The sequence below is a fragment of the Pelophylax lessonae genome, assembly GCF_965119305.1.
Source record: "Pelophylax lessonae genome assembly, chromosome: 1".
NCBI lineage: Eukaryota > Metazoa > Chordata > Amphibia > Anura > Ranidae > Pelophylax > Pelophylax lessonae.
In genome coordinates, this window is record NC_138768.1 from 373457656 (window position 1) to 373483873 (window position 26218).

General features: G+C 41.3%; 1 protein-coding gene across 1 annotated transcript in view; it reads right to left on the minus strand.

Moving 5' to 3' along the window:
• Positions 1-9156, minus strand: part of LOC309543829 (cytochrome P450 2J6-like) — a 78519-nt gene extending 69363 nt beyond the window's left edge. Inside the window, exon 1 of the mRNA XM_082242994.1 lies at positions 8907-9156. Coding sequence (XP_082099120.1) covers positions 8907-9077 — 171 coding nt within the window. The 5' untranslated portion in view covers positions 9078-9156. The remainder of the gene's footprint in view (positions 1-8906) is intronic.
• Positions 9157-26218: the final 17062 nt, after the last annotated feature.

The following is a 26218-nucleotide window of genomic DNA, read 5'->3' on the forward strand; positions in this document are numbered from 1 at the left end:
AAAAAAAGACAAACCATGGTCATAAAAGGTAGCAATTGTAGGTTCTCCCGGCAGTGTTATAGTTTGTCCTAAACCCTATCACTGTTGCATGTTAAATAGAAAAATAATTTACATGCTAAATACTATCATTAAAATATATTGATGGCATACAGAATTTAGAATACAATACTTTTCATGACAGTTCAATCAGTGAGATTCCACCTTTAACTGAAACGGATGCGGTCCTTTGCATGCCTTTATCCAGCCCTTGGGGAATAACCCCTTAAACTGACACCAATGGCGGGGCATTGTTTTCTTCCACTGATGCCGAGGTATTTTCTGCTCCCAATGGCCAAAGACCGGTCCCCCTAAAATCTGAAGGACAATAAACTGGCCCTTTGATCAAAAAATTTGGAGACCCCTGGCCTAGAACATGATTAAGCTCTCACTTGTCCCTCACTTTCCCAAAGCAGTGGTTTGGTACTGGTGCGTTCTTCTTTCCCAATTGACAGCCAAGCGAGAAATAAGGAAAATGCTCCGGTTTGCATATTAAAAAACATTCTTTTGACTTATTAGGAATTATTCATCTTCATTATGAATATTTTTTTTACTGCAGTATTCCTACCTACACATATGAGTTTGATTTAATCCTAATTTTATGTTTTATTTAAGCACCAATTTGTTGAAGGGGTCTACTGAGCGCTGCTTTTTTAAATATAATTTTATGTTTGGACGTATATACCAATTTTAGGTACCTGCTCTTTTTATGTATTAAGAGGAGCACAGAGAATTTCTTTCTTTTTTTACATACGCAAGGTTATCCAAATACTCCACAATGGAGAAGGGGTCCTTATAATTACCCTGAGTCAGCTTATCACTATCAGAGAGATCAGGGTTCGGATTATGGCCATCAACGTCCAACATATGGGAGGTATGATCATAGTCCCCCTAGGCCATGTACACATTGGTATGATCCACCTCCAGGATCAGTTAGAGGTCCAGATAGAGATCAGCGCTGGCAAGGAAGACCTGACAATAGACAGGACAATTATCACTATAATGTCCCGATAGAGAATAGATTTTATCCTTTAAGGGACAATGAGAGCCCCAATAACATGCAATTGCCCTCAAGCTCAAATGTTGTCCAACAATCTAGAGAGATAACGTCTGAAAACAATGCACCCCAATACCCTAGTAATCAAAGTTATCCAGGTTGGGGTTTTCCCAAGGTCACACAGGGAACCAAGCGCCCCGCCGAACCTCAAGAGGAGGAAGAGGAGGTAGGCGCATCCAATCTAAAAAAAGTAAAAACCTAGCAGGGGCTGGGGTGTTTAATTTGAGTAAAATAACGTTGTCAGAATCTGAAAAACTCATTTTAGACAAGGGCCTCAAATATGCTCCCCCTAAAGGCTTGGATAAGTTCCAAACTTACATGGATATTCACAAATATGTAAGAAAACTTAATGTTAAGAGATACATACTGAGTAATCCCATTAAAGAAAATCGCATTGTTAGCTCAGAGATTCACCACTCTGGGCTATCTAATGCTTCCCTTTTTAACCCACCTGGATCTTTAGCCCCATCCTTGAGGGTTTTTAGGGATGTGTTACTCAGAGATTTGGACAAAATTAGGCCACATAGAACCTCCCTCTCAGCCGACCTACAAAAGGGCCTCGATTCCTTGTGTAACAACAAGGACTTGGTCATTAGGCCAGCAGACAAGGGGGGAGGTATCGTGGTACTTGACCGTTGTGACTATAACAACGAAATGCAACGCATTCTTGATGATAATCTTGATGATGTCCCCCTTTCTAAAAACCCAAAGTCTTCATATAAAAGGGCCTTGGTGGAGATAGTGGACAGGGGATTTGACCAAAATATAATCAATAAAAAGGAAAGAACATATCTGGTTCCTAAGTGCCCTCGCACTCCGGTCATTTACTATCTCCCAAAATTGCATAAGAGTCTGACTTCCCCCCCGGGTCGTCCCATAGTCAGTGGCATTGACTCTGTGACGTCCCGGGTGGGGGAGTACATAGACTCTTTTTTGCAACCCTTAGTGCAGACTACACCAGCGTACATTAAAGATACAAGGCACGTCATTGGCCTTTTATCATCTTTGACCCCTACTGAACATCTTTGGATGGTCACGGCCGACGTGTCATCTTTATATACGGTCATTCCCCATAATGTGGGATTAAATGCTGTGAATATGTATCTCAATAGGGATTCAGATCTGCCGTTAAGGCAGATTTCCTTTATTATGGAACTATTGGAGTTCGCCACCCACCACAATTACTTTTGGTATAGTGGACAGTTCTATCGTCAAGTTACCGGCGTGGCCATGGGGGCTAAATATGCCCCTTCTTTGGCCAACCTGTTCATGGCCCAGTGGGAGGAGGACGTCATCTATGCCCATTACAGGCCGCAGATACTGCTTTGGGCTAGGTATATAGATGACGTGCTCCTCCTTTGGGATGGCCAGTATAATGAGCTTATATCTTTTTTGGATCTATTGAACGTGAATGATCGTGGCATACACTTAAATTACGAATGCAGCCAGACCACCATTAATTTTTTGGATCTTACTATAGGCATCAAAGATGGAATGTTTACCACCTCGACATATTTTAAGGCAACCGACAGGAATTCCTATATTCCTGTCGATAGTTGCCATCATGCACCTTGGTTGAGGGCAATTCCCAAGGGCCAATATCTTCCCATTAGGCGAAATTGTTCTAATTTTCAAGATTTTCAAACCCAAGCCCACACTCTCACAGAGAGATTTTTGGATAAAGGTTACGATGGTAAATTCCTTCAGGAGACCTTATTAGAAGTAAGCCAAACAGATAGAGAACAGCTATTAAAGAATACCAATAGAGCTGAACAAATTAATTCATCTTATAATTTGCCATTTGTAACTCCTTTCTCGAGTCAACACATGAGTGTTAAAAATATTATTAAACGACACTGGCATATTTTGGGCAATGACCCTGTTTTGGGAACCACCTTGCCTGACAAACCACGTATAGTATTTAAGGGGGCTCCTACCTTAAGGGATAAAGTAGCACCCAACATTCTGGAACCTCCTGCACCTAGACCTACTTTTTTGAGCCAACTAACTGGTTTTTATAGGTGCAATAGATGCCGTGTTTGCTCATTCAGCTCTAATAAATGTAGATCTGTTAAACATTTTACAGCTACAAGCACCAACAAAACTTATGCCATAAAGCCATTCATTTCTTGCACGACTACTGGTATCGTTTATCTTCTCCAATGCCCATGCGGGCTTCAATATATAGGGAGAACCAAAAGACCCCTACAGGTTAGATTAAACGAACATGTGTCTAACATAATAAAAGGGTTCCCAAAGCATTCAGTGTCCAAACACTATGCTTTGGTTCACGACAAAAACCCCAAAAATACCCTTTTTTGGGGGATAGACAAATTTGAACCCCACTGGAGAGGTGAACCCCTTGTTAGGGGCATCTCTAAATTGGAGATGACTTGGATACACCGTGCAAAAACGTATGTGCCATTTGGGCTCAACGTTGATATCAAAGTGAATGCTTTTATTGATAATTCTTGAGTTATTGAATAAGCTGTTCCCAGTCTTCATTCTTTGTATAGTGATCCTTTATAAATTGATTCCAATAGAGATCCCATTAGCTATTTGGGTTAATATCTGCTTATCCAAGAGGGTATTTTGGTGTGTACCTGGTACCCTTAATATATTGATTGTTCTCTTATCTGACCTATAAGTTACTGGTCTTAAGTGGACAAACACTGAGGGGTCCCCTATGAGAAATGGAGATCTATGTAACTTTTTAATTTATGTTTTAATTTAGTTTCAATGGTTAATTTTTGTTTCTGTTTAGTGTACCATTTGTACCATTTGGTGATATATGCCATGTAATGTATTGTATTGTCACTAGATGGTGCTGTAACAGCACTGTCTATCATCAGATGTGGCTTATTGGTATTGCTACAACCAATGTTGTTATTTAATTTTTATTTAAAGGGTTGACTTTGTGCAGTCAGCGGGACCTTTTGTTTATCCTGTCTGCCATGCACAATTTGGGCTGATACATTTGCCCCGATCTCGATCAGGTACCTTTTGATGGTTGGTTCCCTCATGCAATATGGCGGAGCGGTCCTCATCGACATCCGGTGGCCCTGCCCCATCCCTTCTGGTTAAATAGATGGCGCCAGTACGCCGTCCGCACCTTTAAAAACGTCATCTGTGACGAAACGTCGTTAGGACGCGGCGTACTGACGTCATCTGATCGTTACCTGGGAGTGCGGACGAGCGGAGACCGTCCGGCCGGCGGCTCACAATCCATGCTGCTCATTCCCTTTGACACTGTAAGTTTTATTCCATTTCTGTTTTAAATAAACTAGCGGTTTTACACTATGGAAGCCTTTCTTTTTATTTGATGGTTATCCCCTTGGCCTGGCTGGAGTTACTGGACAAGATTCCGCCACAGTTCCCTTGAGGTCCATTATTGCTACAGGCGATCTGTGTACTCCCTTTGGGTAAGAGGCCAATCTCTCCGGTGAAGGCTGGCATGTCACCTTGTCTGGTGTTTTCGGTTTTCAGCTATTTGGCTTGATCCTATCATCTTCTGGTAAGAGGCGAGCCATCATTGGTGGAGGTTTCACACACATTAGGATATCTATATAGGATTCTGCACTCACTTGGCGTTTCTAATTTCTCATTCTGGTAAGAGGTGACACCTGCTGGCTGAGGATTATACTTCAGTTATTTGATTTGCACTTACTATCACCAATATTTGGTAAGGGGTACCTACAGGTGTCCTTATTTGCAGATATCTATCTCACTACATTTCTAAAATTTGTCAATATTGAACACATTCACAATCAGTTATTACTCACTGTGGTGTAATTAGTTCCATTTGTGTTGGGTTTTACGCTATTGCGTTTTTTATTTTTCCATTCAATACTGCCGAATAATGGGAGAATATTGGTTCTGGTCTGCTATCAAGGGGACGTGATTAATCTAGAGAACCTGCCTTTTGTCTTATCAGCTCTGGTAAGCAGACATCCATAGGGAGCCTTTTTGAACATCGTGATCCCAATTATGGACATTATGGACTTGATTTTCCATTTCTTCAATTAGCGCGACTTAATATACGGATTCTTTTAAGGGTGTGGTCACACTTGAAGTCGCTGCTGTGTGCTATTTTTTTCCATCAGCGTGGTTATTTATCCATTTATTCCATTTACATAAAGTATTTGCACATTTTTAACAGGTAATGTTATTAAAAACAAGCTTTTATTGATAGCTGTAGCTGCAAGTATTGTGGATTGATTCATACTTACATTTCACAAAAGAGACTGAAGTCAGTTTTTAAACAACTTAAAGCACTTGCTCTTTCTTTAAATTAGAAGGTGGCCAAGCTCACAAGTCACTGCTGCTGGAAGAAGCAAGAGAAGATAAGCTGTAATTTCAGCGTCTTTGGTGTGAACTTTGAGGATATATTGTTCCACAGAACCAGCAGCTACAGAGATCAGTGAGTGCTTATTTTAGGCAACTACAATAAAGTTGAAGATCTGGATTATATATATTGAAATATCAGTATACAATCTCTCTGGTCAAACATAGCTGGATCAGGATGAAATCATGACTGAGGCAACCTAAGCATTCATAAGAAAAGCATAACAGAAGACCTAAAGGGACAGATCCAATAACAACAAAGGCATATTGAGGACAAATACTTGTGTAGCCCTACCCCAGTCTGGAGGCACTGAGTATTCTGGGTTCCCTGTTCACTACTGAGCCCTGAACAGTGCACTATCCTTGTTGAAACCACCGAAATACCTAGGCCAGGTGGCTCCCTGGCTATTACACAAAAGAGAAATACACACACACTAGTGAAATAAATGTTCAGTTCTATTAATGCCAAAAAATACAAACAGACAAAATAAAACAATTGCTTAATTTATCAAACAGCAAGACACTACAGAGAAAAGGCAAAATATAGTACCACAATGCAGTACCTCTTTAAGTCACACCCACCCGTCCTGCAGAACTAAAGATTTAAACGTTCGCTCCCAAACCGAGAAAATGTCCCCAAGTGAGTGAAAGTGAAAGGAAAAAACACAAGACTAGCTCACTCGTGGGCTTTCAGTGAGAAGAGTCAGGATTTAACTCTCAGGAATTTAGGCAAAAAGAAGGAAAACAAGAGAATATATAACATAAAGTAACCATAAACACACGAAGAACTATTTTTCTGGCTAGTTGGGGCACAAAAGAAACATAATCTCTTTGAGAGGAAGCAGAATTACCCCAAGGGATGGTAAACTAGCAGCAGAGTTCCCCTTTAGTAGATGAGAGTGATGTATAAAGTCACTTTAAAGACATCTGATCGTAGAGAGTAGCTTAGCAGAGATATGTTCCTTCAAATAGAAAAACTGAACTTGAGAGGCTAATTCCTTCCTTGGTTTGTGTGAGTCTGAAGTGCAATGTGTGCAGGGCTCTGCCAGCAGGGAAGTGACAGGGGTTATCTCTGATGGCCTGCAGGCTGTATTAGTAAAGTCTGTTAAGAGGGGTAAGCTGCAGAGCTGGATGTGCTATAGCGTCTGTGCCTAAAGATCGAGGCCTGTGCTGCTACATGTACTTAACTCAAAGCAACTGGAAACAACAGACACACTTGAAACAAGGGCAGCATTATGTGGATTTGGACCCTCCTCACCTAGGCCTTTAGCACAGCAGGGTGAATTGAAGACCTTCCTGTTGGGGGGGGGGGGGCTTTGTTCTTACCAGATGTAACTGGAAAGATGGTGGTGACCTGTACTTACCCCCATAGGCTCTGCTAACCTGCCTCCTTAGGATGCTCAGCTTTCTTGTGACTCTTGACATTTTCCGGCTCATCCTGATCTGGCCTAGGCCTGTGCGGATCCACTCGGCTCTCTCTCTCATGTCCGGACCTCCGCACAGTCCCTTTCTCTCCTCCCCTCCTGTTCCAGGGCTTTTCTTTTTAAGTGCACCTGCCCCTTTGCAACCCCTTTTGGGCTGTGTAGTTTAGTCATAGCTAATCTAATTGAAAAGGCCTGGTTACTGCATACAAGTGACAGTGTACCCAGCACTCTTGTATTGGGCCTTGTGATAAACTAAGTTGCGGAGCTTTGCCATCTTGTGGTCAGATAAAGTTCTGCATAACAGTAACAATGCACAGTGTTACACATGATAATGCTTCAAATAGCAGCTCCAGGCAACATATAAAACTGGTTATTTAATTAGCAAAGCTGTACAGGAATTGTGCAATTTAGCAATTGTGCTAAAGCCAGAAAGTGCACTCAGAACACGTGAGTCTTACTTTACTGTAGCAGAGACAAATCTGGGCTGCCCTGTTGAACAAGGCTGTTTTGTGTGAAATGAGCAATGACAATTAGGCCTGGATGGACAGAAATAGAAATTCTTTGGTAGGTAAAACAGTTCTCATATATTGTACTAATGTCAGGGAAGAAGAAATAATCACAGGCACATAGTTGTGTGCAGATGGAAAGTGGGCAATATAAACACCTCTGCTGCGCTAGGACCTTGCCTTATGGTCTACAGCAGGGATCCTCAAACTATGGCCCTCCAGCTGTTGCAGAACTACAAGTCCCATGAGGCATTGTAAAACTCTGAAAATCACAGACATGACTAGGCATGATAGGAATTGTAGTTCCTGAACAACTGGAGGGCCATAGTTTGAAGACCCTTGGTCTATAGCGTTCTGCTACCTGCTACCTGCTCCTGGTGTGTAAACTCTGGTACCGTCCTGATCCGTCTGACCACTCATGTACTCTGCCTGAACCGACCCCTGGCTTGCTATTTGACCACTTCTCTGCTTGATCCCTCTGTCTGCCTGTTTGCCGTTGCCAACTTCAGCCTGAACCTGACTACTCTGCTGCCTACTGCTCTGTTCCTTGTGTGCCTGCTAGTTACCGACGCGGCTTGCCTGACCCTGCTGTCTACCACCCACCAGCCTGCCAAGTACCTGCTGCCCTGCGTCACGATCCAGCCTGCATCCAAGTACGAACAGACCTCACATCTGCAGCCTTAACCATCTGAACTTCTAGGCACTCGTGCCACTCCAGGCTTCCGTGCCTCCCAGTTACCTTATCAGGGGTACCAGGCCGGAGGTATAAGAGATCTCCTTTCTCTCCACGTCAGGCTCCATCTCCAGGTACGTGACAACGAATATGTTTTCATGTAGGAACAGTATTTCATCTGTGTAGTTAGTTGGTCGCCTGGAGTTCAGATTTAGGTAATTCAACCAATTTCGGGTTGAATGAGAACTTCACTACCTTGGGATTCATTATTGGCCTGGCATTGTTGTGATAGTTGGAAATATTTGCCTTTCAATTGAGCTACATATGTCACAGCCTATTATTTTAATATACATATTTCTGTTGATAACCAGGAAAAAGAGCCCTTAATATTCAACAAATAGCCAGGATGACACATTTCTGTTTTGCAGCCATGTTGGGGGTAGGGGGTTGGGAAACTTTAGAGGAAAGATCAGTTAAACCCATGCCCCACCAAAAACAGAATAACCTGCTTTTGGTAAAGTTACAAAATGACTGAACAACTACAAAGAATACCAACACAAGAGCAATAGTAACACAAAACAAAAAAGTAAAAACAGTGGCAGCAAGATTGATGATGATAAAACACAATAAGTAAATTGATGTAGGAATATATAATATAGAAATAAAATGCCTTTCTAATTATTCTACAGTATACTGTACATGTATTGTTATAGAACAAAGCCATATTTCTAGATTTCACATAAAAAAACATACATTTGAATTTTATATAGATTAGACACAGCATGTGAGTATTTTGTGCTTTGGAGCTCTGTGTTTCATATGAAATTATTATTTTACCTTGCGATAGATTTAGTATCAGTACATACCTTGATAAGAGCCTCTGGATGGAGTTGAAAGCCAAGTGTCCACAAATTTCCTATTAAAGGTATAGGGATAGGTCCAGGAGGAAGGCTTCTTGTTGCCCATATAATTTTTAGATATTTAATAATGCTGACACATACCAGCAAGAGTAATAACCCTTCACAGAAATTCCACATGCCTGGCAGACCTGGTTTCTTACAACGATTTCTATGAAATATTTTTTCCTATTGAGAATTCCCACCTGTCTCAGCTAACCTGTTCTCCACTGAACTTTGTATACACTCTGATCTTTTCCACTGTTTGCTTTTACTTGGATGCCGATCATTTAACCCATACAAAGGGAACTATGTGCTTTGTTCTAAAAGTACAGCTTATTAGGTATATTAGATATCGCAGTCGATCTCTACAGTTGCACAAGGCCATATTTAGAGGGCTTTTATACCTGCCATGAAATTCTTCTGTGATCTCAAGCATTCAGTTTATTAAACAGCCATTTTAATTTGTTCTATGCTACACAATTTTCATTTTGAGAGAGAGAAAGTTTTTAAATAGGTAATCTGACCCGAGAAACGCCAAGTCTGGGTTCAAACATATGCGGTGCAATTCTCATGCGGATTTTTGCTGGAGTTCAGTGTGATTTCGCGTAGCTATTTGTGCTAAAGACACTGCGATTGCAATACAAATTTAATGCATTTTCAGATGGGATTGGGCGTAGCTAGGATTTCTGCTAGGGGGAAAATATGTAAAAATCTACACAGAAAAATCATTATTCGCACACATCTGGAAAAAAGATGTGATTCCATGTCTGTTTCCTTTGATGTCTATAGCGAGGAAAATCACACTGCAAAGCAGTAAACTTGCACAGGACCATTTTTGTTTCCGTATCGCATTCGCAATCATAGTGCATAGATGTGAACGACCATCATTGAGCCCAATGTGTTTTTGGATGACATGCAAATCTAGGCTTTTTGCAACGCATCAAATTCATAATAAATTTGCATCAGTGTGAAGCGACACTAAATGATATCCTTATTCTCCAAAAAAAAACACATCCACTACTCAATGGCCCTGTAATCTATTTTTACATGAAGTCTTTTCTTACTTTGTTTTTCTGCCTCCTTACAACATCTTCTTTTTCCCCCTCACTTCCTTTTCATTGAAACAAGAAGTGAACATTAGTTCATATGTGCACTGTTCTATGCACACTGCTAATTACATAGTTTGCAGTTCATAATCCCTAGTCCATCTTGGGAGCTAGCAAGAGTGGGTGGCTACATTCCAACATACAGTGGGAGCATTGAGAACAAACATAACCACCCTCCAACAGGAACTCAAACCAGAGCAAAAAAAAAGATATTTGGAGATTTGGAAGAAGTTGAGTAAAATAGAAGGTACTTTTTTGAGTTACAAATACATACAGTACTTAATAGAACAGGTTGAAATGATCCTCTGGCCTGGTCTCTCTCCATACACCGCTGCTCTTTTTCTTGCGCCACCGGATGATTTCTTCAGCATATGTCTCCCCCTCCTCCTTCCACCATTTGACTCGCTTTAAGCTTTCGGTAGGTCACCACAATTAGATTTAAACCTTTTCTGATTTTACAGGAACATAAATTATTGCTCAGGAGCATAAAAACTCAAAGGTATTCTGTTACTTTCAGGTCAAGCATTTTTTTTAATATGCGTGGCCGCTTATCTGCTGACCTTGACTGGATGACCATGTTTGAGCACTCGTGCTCCTCTAATCCTCATGCGAGGGGAGTTTGTTTTGCAGTCATCAACCTCATCACTGATATATGTGGGGCACTGGACTGATGATTTGGACTTGATATTAAAGGTGAATGAATGGATGGAGATTTGGCAAGCTATGTGACATTTCTCCCTTTCCGGTACATGCCACAGAACCTATGGATGGGATCCTTAGCAGGCTTAACCCTTGAGTAGGAGTCACCCAAGTTTAAAGATGATTGTCTGGAGCGGCACCCCAAATTTCTTAGGGTTACAGCTATGTGTACAGCCTCACAAAAAGTTTGTCTCTTGAAGTCACCTACAAAGTGCTCTCCCGATGGTATTTAGTCTCGGAAAGTGTAGCTAAGTATATCCCTCGCCCTGTTTCCATGGATGCGGGTTACCAGGAACACATCCTCATATTTGGTGGACCTGCCCAATAGTCAAATCATTTTGGTTTCATATTTTCCATCTTACCTCGCAGTTGTTTAATTCTGAGATCCGACTGGATCCAGAGGTAGCTTTGCTAAATATGCGCCCCCCAGAGTTGACAAAGACGCAATCCAAGCTATTGCTTCAAATAATCACATCTTCCAAACAAACGATAGCCAGACCCTGGAGGACACCTTTATTTTTTCTCCTTGCCACTAAGAACAGAGTTACACAAGCCATGGTCTATGCCAAAATAGAGGCAACCCTACAAGATACAGTATGTAAATACATGAAAATTTGGCAGCCCTGGGCAGTCCTTTGTCTCCCTCTAAATTTTGACTTCTCATTGCTAAACCTTAACACTTTTGGGTACTTTCTCCCTATTTTTATGTTTATTGGTTTTTAGTTACTGTAGTTCCTACTCCTTTTTCTTACCTTTTACTGCTGGTTGCTACTCTTATAAGAAATTGTCTCAATTCTGACAGCTGAGTTTTAATTCTCTGGACTTTCTTTTTTTATGGGCATACATGATCTGTATGTTCTCCTCTTTACTACTGTTCTACCTAAAATCTCTTATAAAAAAACAGAAGAAAACATACTTGAAGAGAATACATTTTTTTATAACCAGAGTTTAGTGTTGTTTTAGGTCATGTGTACAAGTCATTTCACAAGCCTCCAATTTGAAAAATATCATCCATTACTGTCTGTATCCCATATTAATGGGATTCTGCTTACTTCCTTCCCCAGTGGCCATACAGGAAGTTAAGGGAAATCTACAAAAGGGGTCATAGATAGCTATAAAGCCTGAAAAGGATTTAACCCTTTTACATTGCCGCCCAATTCTGGTCACCAGTCCATAGGAAGGATGTTTTGGAATTGGAGAGACTCCAGAGAAGGGAAACTAAACTAATATAGGGGCTGGAGGATCTCATTTATGAGGAATTGCCTCATAAAGCCCTTCTAGCCCTTTCATTATCATTAAAAGTGAAAGTGAAAGAAAATCCCAAGTTTTGGGTTGTCCCCAGAAAAGCAATAGAGGGTAAATCTTCTAATGGGGACACTAGTTCTGGTGACCTGGGGGGGCCCAAGAGATTGCCTTGATTTGCAGGGATTTCCTCTCACTTCCTGTTTGGCTATGGAGCAAGAAGTAAAAGGAAATCTCCAAAATGGGACATACTGTAGATGGAGAATATCAAATCTGACGGGGGCTATAACCCTCCCTTGCTCTACCCAAAATTAAGTTTTGCCTATAGGTCTACTTTAATTATTTTGTAGTCCAAAATAAGAACTAGGATTTCTAATTAGTCTCCTTGAGGTAACACAAAAAGTGTGTAAAAGACACAGGAAAGCTCTGAATTCTTAACAAGATCAACATGTAAGAATTTTGCATTTATAGAACAGATATAACAAATGTATTTAATGGTATATCTAACTGACCAAAAAGGAGCAAATATGAGAAGTCTTTTGTTAGGATTTGTATGCACTTTAACAGATACCATTGTCACTTATGAACCAGCTAACCTATATGGTTTTGTGCCTGTGCATTTCATAATGTGCATTTCGTTAATCCAAATAAAAGAGCTCTCTGCCATTGAGGTAGAACTTTCAAATCAAGACTTAATTTGTATAGCTTTAGATTCCATATCGTCTATACACATGTTCCTGGTTAGTTTCAACAAAGAGGTCATGATTTTACTGTTTTACTGAAACTTAATACAGAGAGAATTGCCTAGCATGTTCCTGGTAAGTTTCAACAAAAGAGTCATGATTTTACTGTTGTAGTGAAATTTAATACAGAGAGAATTGTTTTTTATAGCCTAATAGCAAAGCCTAAACCTGGCCTATAGAAGCAATCTTAACAATATATGATATTTACCTATTATATACACTTGTAGTGATTATGCTCTCAAAATGACAGTAAATGCAACAAATTCAGAGATTAAATCTAAACTCCAGGAAATATAAAAAGTGTGTTTGCAGTGGGGCTGCACCCACACTGCAGGATTTAAAGTGGAATATAAGACTAAAACTAATTATTCTTAAAAATGATCCTTCCCCCCTTTTCCTAACTATCTGGTATACCCTGTATAAAAAGATCTGTGTACTTTGTGCAGGAAAAGAGTATGGAGTGTATGGGGTGGGTATTATGTGCAGGTGAGGAGTGCGAAGTGTACGGCGGTGGGTATTATGTGCAGGAGAGGAGTGTGCGGAGTGTATGGAAGTGGGTAGTATGTGCAGGAGAGGAGTGTGGACTGTATGGAGGTGGGTAGTATGTGCAGGAGAGAAGTGCTGAGTGTATGGAGGTGAGTAGTATGTGCCGCATAGGAGTGCGGAGTGTATGAAGGTGGGGAGTATGTACAGGAGAGGAGTTCAGAGGGTATGGAGGTGGATAGTATGTGCAGGAGAGGAGTGTGGACTGTATGGAGGTGATAAGTATGTGCAGGAGAGAAGGTACGGAGAGTATGGTGGTGGGTATTATGTGCAGATGGTGTCAGTAGGGCAGTGGACGGTATCAGTATTTCTTTATTTTTATTATTTTTGTTTACAATAAAATTTTTTAGTATTTTTTTTTTTTTTTCATTTTTTCAAAATTCTTTTTGGGGGCCAGTGGATGGTGTCAGTCAGGCAGTGGACGGTGTCAGTAGAGCAATGGAGAGTGTCAGAATTTTTTTATTTTTGTTATTTTTAACAATTTTATTTTTTTACTTATTTATTACAATTTCATTTGTTTATCATTTTTTTTCACTATGCTTTTTTTTTTGGGGGGGGGGGCAGGGTTGGGGCAGCGGACAGTGTTAGTAGGGCAGGGGAGGTGTTACTAGTTTTTTTATTGTTATATTATTTTTTGTTTCATTTTTTATAATTTTTTAACAATTTAATTTTTGAATATGTATTGCTTTTTTTTCTCAGCCCTGTTGGTAGGCTTGGATTAAACATCTGACCTTTTGAGACAGAGAAAGGGACTGAGGACAGACATTTCCCAGCCCCTTTCTATGCAGCCTTAACAGTGAAAATGAATGAACAGGAAACAGAGGCTCCTGTTCATTCATAAACGGAGGCATCAAAGGACACAGGAACGATCGGTAGTGATCGATCACTGTGTTCAATTGAGAAAAGGAAGGGGCTAGTAAATTACATGTTTACTGGCCTCTTTCTCCACTCTCCATCCTGACAGATCCCCCACACCATCCAGCTAGAGAGGAGAGGAGGGAAGCCGGATGTGGGGGATGGGGGGGGTGGAGGAGCAGCACGCAGGGGCCCAGAGGAGGTCCAGGCTTCTGGGTGGATCCTGACCATATGGTTTGGATCTTTTTAGAGCCTAGACCAGTGATAGCTAACCTTGGCACCCCAGATGTTTTGGAACTACATTTCACATGATGCTCATGCACTCTGAAGTGTAGTTGAGTATCATGGGGAATGTAGTTCCAAAACATCTGAGGCAGTGGCGTACCAATAGGGGGGGCGGGGGGCGGTCTTCCCCGGGTGCCACAAGTTAGGGGGGTGTCAGCAAGCACCAGGGTGACACCCGGGGCCGGCCGCCGGACTGCCTCCGCCGCTCGCTGACACAGGAGCGCAGAGGAGGAAAAACTGTATAGCAGAGAATGGGAGAGAGACTCACTTCGCTCACGAGCCCTGCATACACAGCGGGAAATGCCGAAGTTAAAGCGGAGTTCCAGCCTCACACACTCACCTGTCCAACGGTCCAGCGATGCGGCCGCCCGAAGCCTCGCTCTTCTCAGAGGCACCGGCATCACTGCTGTGGGCACCCGGCTGTGACAGTTGTCGGCTTCACAGCCGGGTACGCACTGCGCATGCGCGAGTTGCGCTGCGCGTCGTGATTGGCCGGCAATCTTCTGGGACCTCTGACATGTCCCAGAAGATTGCAGGGAGGGGGAGGGAGAGGAGAACTTCCGCTCAGGGCGCCGCGGCGCTCCGAGCGGAAGTGGGAGCGGGTGCCTGTCAAAACTAGGTACCCGCTCCCCCCCCCCCCCCAAAAAATGACATGCCAAATCTGGCATGTCAGGGGGTTAGAACTGCCTAAAGCGGAAATTCCACTTTTGGGTGGAACTCCGCTTTAACTCTGCTAGATAATGAGAAGGCGATTGGTTGCTAGGACCACCTAGCAACCAATCACCGGCTCATTAACTAGCACTGTAAACTTCGGCATTTCCCGCTGACCGCTATGTATGCAGGGCTCGTGAGCCTCTCTCCCATTCTCTGCTTTGAACAGTTCCTCCCTCTCTGCTCTCCTAATAAGGTAGGGGGGCGGGGAACAATTGTATTGTAAAGACAGTCGTTCTATCAGGGGGGAGGGGGTCTGCATTGTAGAGGGGTTTTATTGGGGGGTGTCTTCATTGTAGAGGGGTTTTATTGAGGGGGTCTGCATTGTAGAGGGGTTTTATTGGGGAGGGGGGGTGTCTGCATTGTAGAGGGGTTTTATGGGGGGGGTCTGCATTGTAGAGGGGTTTTATTGGGGGGGGGTCTGCATTGTAGAGGGGTTTTATTGGGGGGGTCTGCATTGTAGAGGGGTTTTATGGGGGGTCTGCATTGAAGAGAGGTTTTATGGGGGGGGGGGGTCTGCATTGTAGAGAGGTTTTATCGGGGGGGGGTCTGCATTGTAGAGGGGTTTTATTGGGGGGGGTCTGCATTGTAAAGGGGTTTTATTGGGGGGGGTGTCTGCATTGTAGAGGGGTTTTATTGTGGGGGGTCTGCATTGTAGAGGGGTTTTATTGGGTGGGGTCTGCATTGTAGAGGGGTTTTATTGGGGGGGGGTCTGCATTGTAAAGGTGTTTTATTGGAGGGGGGGAGTTGTCTGCATTGTAAAGGGGTTCTATTGGGGGGCTTGTATTGTAAAGTGGTTCTATTGGGGGGTCTGCATTTTAGAGGGGTTCTATGCGGGGGGGGGGGGGGGGTTGTATTGTAAAGGGTTCTATTGGGGGGGGGGTTGTATTGTAAAGGGGTACGATTGGGGGGTTTGTATTGTAAAGGGGTTCTATTGCGGGGGTCTGCATTGTAAAGGGGTACTATTGGGGGTGTTTTTATGTAAAGGGGTTCTATTGGGGGGTTTGCATTGTAGAGGGGTTCTATTGGGGGGTTTGCATTGTAGAGGGGTTCTATTGGGGGGGTTTGTATTGTAAAGGGGTTCTATTGGCGGGGGCTTTGTATTGTTAAGGGGTTCTATTGGGGGGCTGTATAATGTAAAGGGTTCTATTGAGGGGGGGCGAGGGCTATGTCATGTAAAGGGTTATATTGGGGGGGGGGTGCGGAAACTGTGTAATGTAAAGGGTTCTATGGGGGGCGGTGGGGGGTGGGGGCTGTGTAATGTAAGGGGTTCTTTTGGGGGGCAGGGGCTGTGTAATGTGAAGGGTTCCATGGGGGCTGTGTAATGTAAGGGGTTCTATTGGGGGACGGGGGCTGTATAATGGAAAAGGTTCTATGGGGGGCGGGAGCTGTGTAACATAAAGGTTTCCATGAGGGGGGTGTGGGCTGTGTAATGTAAAGGGTTCCAATGGGGGGGCTGTGTAATGTAAAGGGTTCCAATGGGGGGGGCTGTGTAATGTAAAGGGTTCCAGGGGTACGGGGGCTGTGTGATGTAAAGGGTTCCAATGGGGGGGGGGGGCTGTGGAATGTAAAGGGTTCCAATGGGGGGGGCTGTGTAATGTAAAGGGGTCCAGGGGTACGGGGCTGTGTAATGTAAAGGGTTCCAAAGGGGGGGCTGTGTAATGTAAAGGGTTCCAATGGGGGGGCTGTGTAATGTAAAGGGGTCCAGGGGTACGGGGGCTGTGTAATGTAAAGGGGGTCTTCCTACATTTTACTCGCAGTTATTACTGCAGTCCTATAGATTTTTTTTCTGCATTTTCTGAAAGCGCACCAAAAGTCTTGCATGCTGCATCTTTGGCGCGCTTTCAGAAAACAGGAAAATAATTTTTGGGGGGGGAGCGACACCATGGTTTACTGCACCAGGTGACACCAACCCTAGTGACACCACTGGCAGTAGCACACAGTAAGTATTCCACTGCCAGTTACATGTATTTCTGTCTGGCGCCTCAAGTCAATCGGCGCCGTTTTTGCAGAGGAGGAGGGGCCTGGTCGCCGGGTCAATGTGCGGTTCGTCGCTTGCACGCCGGGGGGGGGGGGGGTGCCAGATATAGGATCCGCCCCGGGTGCCAAATGCTCTAGGTACGCCCCTGATCTGAGGTGCCAAGGTTCGCCATCACTGGCCTAGACTGAGTCTGTGATGTCAGTTGACAGTGGGGCTTTAGCCCACTGTCAGCTGAAAACGGGTCATAAGAGTGCAGAACCAACTGCACTCCTGTGATCTATAGGAGAAGTATTGCCAAAAAAGGCTTTGACTATACTTCTTTAATTACTACTTTTAATTTCTAACCAAGGCAACTATAAAATAGTACTCCAAACTGAGGAGCTTGAAATGCTATCAGCAGGCAACTTTTATATGTTCTAAACACGAACAATGCTGTATCCTAGGTTCTTTATCTATTTATTTCTTTACATTTTCATTATGATCTTTCTCAAAAATTACATCAACTCTGGAAATGTATACTCTAGTTCTCATTCATTAGTTATTTTGACAGCAAACGTACATTTGTGGAAACAACAGAGGCGTTTTACACTGATAACTCTGAGGAATTGTGGACTTGGAAAACATAGACTAGAATCTCGTATACAAGATGAAGCTCAGTGCATGATAGAGTCTTTTAGAGCCCAAAAAGGTCAGTGTAATAATTTTGTTACTTACAATAAAGTGATACTTAAGTCTCTCTTTTTTTTTCTATTAAAATACCAAAAACATGTTATACTTACCTGCACTGTGAAGTGGTTTTGCACAGAGCAGCCCAGAGCCTTCTCTTCTCGGGTCCCTCTTCAGTGCTCCTGGCCCCTCCCTCCTGTTAATTGCCCCCATAGCAAGCAGCTTGTTATGGGGGCACCCAGGCTGAGCCAAAGGTCCCTGTGTCTATTAAGACATGGAGCCGCAGTTCAGTCCTGCACCCTCTCTCTCCTCATTTGCTAACTGGCTTTAATTGACAGCAGCAGGAGCCAATGGTGCCACTTCTGTGTCTCAGCCAATCAGGAGGGAGAGTCCTGGATTCTGTATAGAGATGGGACTCAGGTAATTATTAGGGGGACTGAGGGGGACTGCTGCACACTGAAGTAGAATGCGTTAAGATAAAAAACCTTTTTCTTTTTCTTTAACTATGCGGTTTTAAGAACAGCAGCTGGATTTATCATCTACAGACTTTCTTTATTTGTAGATAACTTTGGTAATGACACGTCTTCACATTTATTTCTGTCTATACCCCTACCAACACCACCCAGCAAACCATTAAAACAGTGCACGTACTAGCAAAGGTGTATTTGAATGGAACTGAAGCAAGTTTTATGTGGTAAATAGATGTAGCCAGGTGCTGGGCTACAGCAATATGGAGATGGTTACTGATGTTAGGCTGCATATTCTTCCTCCAGCCTGCAGGGGAAAGCGAAAGAGGCCAAGCAAGAGTCCTGAGAGTCATGGGAGTTATTGTTTGCGATGGCTTCACTATAATGGTTACACTACATTTCCCAATATACACTGTACAGCAGGAAAATTGCAGAAAGGATATTTATTAAACTGCCTGGCAAAGTTCTTCCTCTTGACACTAAGGGAGTTAGAGAGAGAAAAAGAGTACATCTGTCTGAATATTCACCTAGCAGCCGAACATCATACCAGCTGAGATCCAAGCCTGAGACTGGGAGTGAGGACATCCGAGGCAGCGCATTACTGTCCCCATCACAGAACTTTCGCTGCTGCTGCAGGGACACTGGAGCGTCCACTCACCCTCTACTTCCCACCGCTGATCACCTGAGGGCCTCTTCTACAGCAAAAGGTTATATTAGCATCCTGGGGACAAGTGAGAGAGCTATTCCCCTATAGCTGATGAGTCGGATGTGATGACCTACTAAGTGTAAGATTACCAAATAGGCAGAGTAGGCGCTGGCCTATGGGTCCCACCACATCGTTCAAGGGCCCCAAGACAACAGATCAAAATTATATTGATTTGATCTTGAAGGAAAATTACAAGAAAGCCTTCTTAAATTGTTTACAAAAGATACAAAGCATGAACCAACTCAAAGAAAAAAAAACTTTACATTAAAGACTCTATAGGGAAAATACTGTATTAAAGGAATGTACTCAACAACAACATATAGAACATAAATCATAGACATCAGGTTCACATTACAGTTTGTCTTCTAAAAGCTCATCCTATTTCAGATTTCAGTTTGTAAAAAATGTTGGTGCAACCTATGTAATTATAGTAATTTACAGTAGTGACGGTCATCTCTTCCTAATGGCCGACATGCACACTACTTAGGTCAATGTTATCCCACTGGACCTGCAAGGGGGCCCCAAGGTTTCGATTGCCTAGGGGCTTCCACACATTTTAATCTGGCACTGGAAATTATGTACTGTTCTGATTTCAAAAATAGCAAATGTACAATTAGAATAACAAAAAGTTACTTCTGTTATGCAAAAAAAATTAAATAACTTTACTTTTATGTTTTTTTTTTTAAGAGCCCCATTTGACCCCTTCGATATTATTAGTGCAATTGTTGGAAATGTAATATCTGCTGTGGTTTATGGCATAGTTTCTCTGTTGATGACGTTACATACCAAGAACTGATCAAAAGCAATTGTGGTCTTCTGGAAGGTGGAGGCTCGGCTTGGGCAAAGGTATTGACTTGGTTATTTTTTTTCAACTTTAAATTTTTAATAAGATATCAAAAATATAACACGTGTTTCTTGTTACAATGTCATTAGATAGACGAATATAGAACATGTATAAACAGAATATGTAGGCATAAGGGTAAAAAACGTTGCAATAATTTAGATTCACGCTGAAAAAAGTACTTGATGATAGGAGGAATAAGACCCTATTGACCCCAATGGGATCATACTTTCAAAAGGGATTGTTTCTTTCCTTAAAGGGGGGGGGGCACAAAGGTAAGGGAAAGAGAAGCTACTTTTCGTAATACAACATGAAGGAATTGTACTCAACGGTTATTAAAGTCTTTCAGGTGTTTAGAAGCTCTGGGGTGTATCAACCATGCTTGCCATATCTTAATATACTTTGTAGTGGTAAGGTGTTAGCTATCATCAGTTCATAATGAGTTTGCGAGTTTAATCTCAGGATGACCTCAGAAAGGTTTGGAGCATTACTGGATTTCCATAATTTAGCTATGGTAAGCCTTGCTGCTATTAGGATATTAGCAACAAAAGTTTTTTAGCTAATTAGATATTTTTCAAGGTTGATTGCCAATAAGGCCATTGCAGGTGTAGTAGGAGAAGTATTAGATTACCTGTGAGTGATGCAATAAATGATGATGCCTCGATCCAAAAGCTGGAAAGATATTTGAAGTTCCAAAGTTTATGATATAATGTGCCTGTTTGGTCATTGCATCTACAACATATAGGGGAAGAGGATGGGAAAATGTTTGAGAGTTTGTACAGTGTCATATATCATCAGTTCAGAATTTTTGGGGAATTTTCCCAGTGCTCAATGCAGGATGATGTTGAGCAGTTTATTTTAATGGTAGTTTGGCAGGACTTCCAAGAGAAGTTTTGGGAAAGTTCTTTTTCCCATTTGAGCATATTATTGCTCTTTATATCGATAGGAAATGAAGACAAAAGATTATAAAAGAAAGATATACTTTGCATTGTGCCCTTTGTTGGAGGAAAGTAAGTTCCATATTTCTGTTGGAATTAATCATTTGTCTTCAGGGTTAAAATGCTTTAATCTCCCAATCTTGTTAATTTTGTTTGTTATTCAATATTTTTGATCATCAGGTAAAGAAGTATACCTTGGGTCACCTGAAAATTGCTAGAGAAACAAGCTTTACAATATTCAATAATTCTCAAGGGAACATGTATCGATGTGTTATCCTTTGAGAGCTGTGTTATGTGTAGTAAATATTTCAACACTGCCAACGTGGATTTAATGGTAAAATAGGTAGGTACCATTGCCTTAGGAAGTAATGTGTAGGTGACTGGAAAATCAAATAGATTATACTCTTTGGTTACTTCTTTTTCAATATTCAACCACAATTTATTAGTATTTGGGATGAACCAATATTTCATCTGATCTAGGACTGAGGCTATATAATATTGATGAACATCAGGAAGGTTCATGCCTCCCTTCTTTTTTGCTGTAGTTAGGGTTGCTAGTGCAATTCTTGGTTTCTTACCTTGCCGGATTAAGTTATTTATTGGCGTTTACTTGTTTAACCCTCCTCTTATGTTAGAATTCCGTTACTATCCATGATGTTTAGGGTCGGATTTGACCCGTGTTTTAAATCAGCCATAAAATACCCTCTGAATAATTATTTATCATCAAATTTGTTTCTTACCTCTTGGTTACCTTGTTAGGCTTCTTTATCCTTGAAAAGATTGGTTTTAATATTTTTGGTGTGACCCCTTAGACCTTTCTTTTGATAGCACACCTCTCATTTTTTAATTTAAAAAATGATAAAATAAAGTCAGCAACTTTGTATTGACTTTATGTATTTGTCCTATGTTTCTTCACTTTATTTAGAGAAGCAGACAAGCAGGAAAAGAGATAGGCCCCTCCCTAACTACAGCTCACAGGGTTGAGAGGGGATTGGCTGTCAGTGTTACTAAGCAGAGAGAGTGTTTATGATTTCAGTTTTGGCACTTATTAGTGTCCTAAAATCCTATATTATAACTGGGTCAGAATTGACCCTAACACCATGAACGTCTTAATTTTCACCACAGTATTTTATAATTTAGTGAAAAGGATTATTTTTCTATTACATTGTTTAAATAGAGGTTCCTGACAAAGTAAAAAAATCTTGATGCAATAAACAAATTTATGTTATACTTATAGACATTCAAAACCTGAAAACGGGTCGGTTCTGACCCTAACATAAGAGGAGGGTTAAAGAATTTAGATGATATTGAAATAGGGTAGAGCTTCAAAGTAATACAAGATTTTTGGCAAAGTTAGTATTTTAAATGCCGCTATTCTTCCAATCCATGATAGTTGAGTTTTTTGTATATGTTGAAATACTTCTTGGATTTGAGTTAAGAGTTTGGGGAAGTTTGCTTCAAACAATTTGGAGGTTGGGTAAGAAAGTTGAACCCCAAGGTAGGAAATAGAAGGTTTATCCCAGTTATAAAATGAGGTGTGAAAAGGAACTCTGGAACAACCAGTCCGTACACACTAGCAGCGCTCACTTGGACGATCCAAATATAAAATCATCAATATATAATGATGCATAAAACAACATAAAATCATGTAAAAAACTATATCCTTTGGTGACAACTCCACTTAAGTATTGCACGGAGGTATATGGAAATTATAAACAGTTCATAAAAAGTTCATAATAGTTCATAATAATTCATGAGATCATTGGAATAGACCACAATATCCCACGGTGTTATAATGACTAATCCTGGGCCACCATCACCACACCTCCACAACGTGTCCCCCTTGATAGTGAACACTCACCAGAACCTGGACTTATGTTAGCCTTGTAAAGAATGATGAGATATCCGTTCCGGGGTAAGGGTAATCTTTGTGTCTATGGACTGATTCAACCAAAATTTCCAATAATAGATCTCCTGAACTTGAGCCTCAGTAGTAAGTGTAAGCACCAGTGGAATTTATGCCATGTGAAGCAAAAGAAAAGGGGACCAATAGTGTGATATCGCAAAAACAACAATACTTTCAAGGGCGCGAGCACGCAACCATCTGCTGTCACAACGGAGGTCTGAGATCGTGTTCCCGCAAGCTGCATAGGTAGCGGTGAGTCAACGAGGCTTCAGACATCCATGAGCTTATATTGTACATGCTGACTGTATCTTTTACATTGTGAGTGCAATTTCATGGGGATGGGGGAACTAATAAAGTATTGTTGTTTTTGCGATATCACACTATTGGTCCCCTTTTCTTTTGCTTCACATGGCATAAATTCCACTGGTGCTTACACTTACTACTGAGGCTCAAGTTCAGGAGATCTATTATTGGAAATTTTGGTTGAATCAGTCCATAGACACACAGATTACCCTTACCCCGGAACGGATATCTCATCATTCTTTACAAGGCTAACATAAGTCCAGGTTCTGGTGAGTGTTCACTATCAAGGGGGACACGTTGTGGAGGTGTGGTGATGGTGGCCCAGGATTACTCATTATAACACCGTGGGATATTGTGGTCTATTCCAATGATCTCATGAATTATTATGAACTATTATGAACTTTTTATGAACTGTTTATAATTTCCATATACCTCCGTGCAACACTTAAGTGGAGTTGTCACCAAAGGATATAGTTTTTTACATGATTTTATGTGGTTTTATGCATCATTATATATTGATGATTTTATATTTGGATCGTCCAAGTGAGCGCTGCTAGTGTGTACGGACTGGTTGTTCCAGAGTTCCTTTTCACACCTCATTTTATTTTTATCTTATTTATAGTAGCTGCTACCTATTTCACTTATTTATTTAGATTTATTACATTAGCGCTGGGTGAGTGGGTGATTATTATCATTATTTCCTACTCCTTCATTATAATTTATCCCAGTTATATTTATGTATGAGGCATAGGGTATCAAGTGTTTTTGAAGGGGTATTCATTGGCAAAGCAAAGCATTTAGTGTGATTTATTTTATAATAAGAGATTCTTCCAAAATTCTCTAAAGCTAGTTGAACCTCTGGTAGAGATTTTCCGGGTTCGATATCGATAAAATTATGTCATTGGCAAACAATTCCAGTTTGTGTTGAATTGCTCGATCTTGATACCGTTGATATTAGGATTTTCCCTGATGATTTCTGCCAGAGGTTTAATTGCTAAGGAAAATATAACAGGAAAAAGCGTGCATCCTTGTCTTGTACCATTCGATAGAATAAAGCTTTTAGAGCTGTTATCTGAAGTAAACACTCTAGCTGAAGGTGTTGTATAAAGGGACATTATAGCTTTATGTATAAAACCGGTAAAACCAAATCTTTTTAGGGTTTCTGAAATGTACCCCCAACGAACTCTATCGAATGCCTTCTCTGCATCTAGTCCGAGAAGCAAAGAAGGGATTTGATTGCATTCGCCATGGTTAATTAAGTTAATCGTGTGCCTGGTACCCTCTCGGCCTTGTCAGCCTTTTGCAAAGCCTACTTGATTAGCCCCTATGAGGTATGGTGTCACATCAAGTAGGCGGTTAGTCAGTATCCTAAAACATATCTTCAGGTCAGAGTTTAATAAGGATATGGGTCTATAATTTTTGGGGGAAGATGTACTGTATCTTTACCAGGTTTTGGGATCGTAATAATTGCTTTCAGTATTTCTTTAGGGAATGGGTTGTTATTGGCCACTTGGTTATACAAATTTGTTAGGTATGGAGTAAGGATCTCTGTGAATGCTTTATAGTATTCACTTGATAGGCCATCAGCTCCTGGAGCCTTGTTTAGAGGCAGGGAGCGAATAACTTTGCCTGTTTTCTCTATAGAGATAGGTTTATTAAGTTTATTTAATGTGCTGGGGTTAACAGAGGGTAGGTTTACTTTTTTTTTTTAAATTTTGTTATATCCGTTGATAGTGGTTGAGGAGTTTCCTTGTCTTTAGATTATACAGGAGCTCGTACTACTCTGAAAAGGTATCCGCTATCTCCTGTGGGTTATAAATGGTTTTCCTTGACTTATGGTGTATCAGTTTTGTTATTTTGTGTCTATTTTGTCTTTGGTATAGTTGCGAGGCTAAAAATGACGCTGCTCTATTGCTTTGGGAATAGTGGTTCAATTTGAGTTTTTGGAGAAAAATCCCGTGATTAGAAATTAGAATTGCTCTCAATTCATTCCTAGTGGTGTTTAGTTGTTGAAGAAGGGAAGTTTGTGGAATTTTTCAAGATTGGAAAAGGTGTTCATAAGGTTGTTGATTGTATGTCATTTTTGTTTTGTTTTTTTCCCTAGAGACAGCTTGTATTAGTAGTCCTCTAGTATACGCCTTATGTGTGCACCTAACATTGACTGTGGAAGTAGAAGATTGGTTGGTAATCGCCAAAAAATCTTTCAATATACCTTTTAACACAAACTGATGTTTCTCCTGTGAAAGGACATAAGTGTTATTTTTCCAAAGTGATGTATTAGCGAGTAGGTGGTCCATTGCGATATTTAGTGAGATCGGTGCATGATCTGACTAAGATATATTATGCATCTGTTTTTTTTGCAGGAGGTATCTGTCTGTTATAAAAAAAATCAATACGTGTATAAGACTTATGTACACTAGAGAAAAAGGTAAAGTCTTTTTGAGTTGAATGGAGGCATCTTCGAGGATCAAAAAGGTATTTTTGCATAAAAAGGTTGCATAGTTCGTTTCTTACAGTATGAGTTCCTTTGGATGTGTTGATAGTTGGGTCCATTGAAGCATTAAAGTCTCCACAAATGATCAGGTTACCTTTCTGCATTCTTATTTTCTTGAGGGTTTTTTTGTTAAAATGAATGGGTTTTTGTTCGGAGCATATAAGTTGGCAATAGTGAGGGTAATGTTGTCGACATTTGCCACCAATTACAGATATCTCCCTTGGGGGTCTGATTTAGAGTCTTTCATAATTGTTGCAACACCTCTTTTTCTCCTGGAGTAACTGGAGAAGAACATATGTGGAAATTTACGGGGAGAGAATTTAGGGGGATTGTCTCTTGTAAAATGGGACTCTTGGATGCATAGTATGTCATTGTTGGTTTTCAGAGCATCGTTCCACAGGGTTTTCCTTTTGTAAGGGCTGTTAAATTCCTTCACGTTGAGACATAAGATCTTAAGTTGCACCATATGAGAAGTGTTGTTGCTTGAAGAAATCTTTTCAATCATGAGTCAAGGCTTTGGTGATGGTTCTTAGAAAACTATAGCATCCATGAGAGAGGGGTAGGGAAGAGAACTTGGACCTCAACTGCGCAACTCGTGAGTGCAGTATAGTCTAGTCTGCACTGTTGACCTGAGGGTGTAGGTAACAAGCCGTCAAACAGGAGGGCTCCTAAGGGTTTGTATGACCCGAGATAGTCTTTTCTAATAAAACAAGGAGAAAATAGAAATAGCATATAGGATAGTTGGTGACAAAGAATACAGTTATTGGTCTTCCAGGGCTGTTGTGCCATTGCT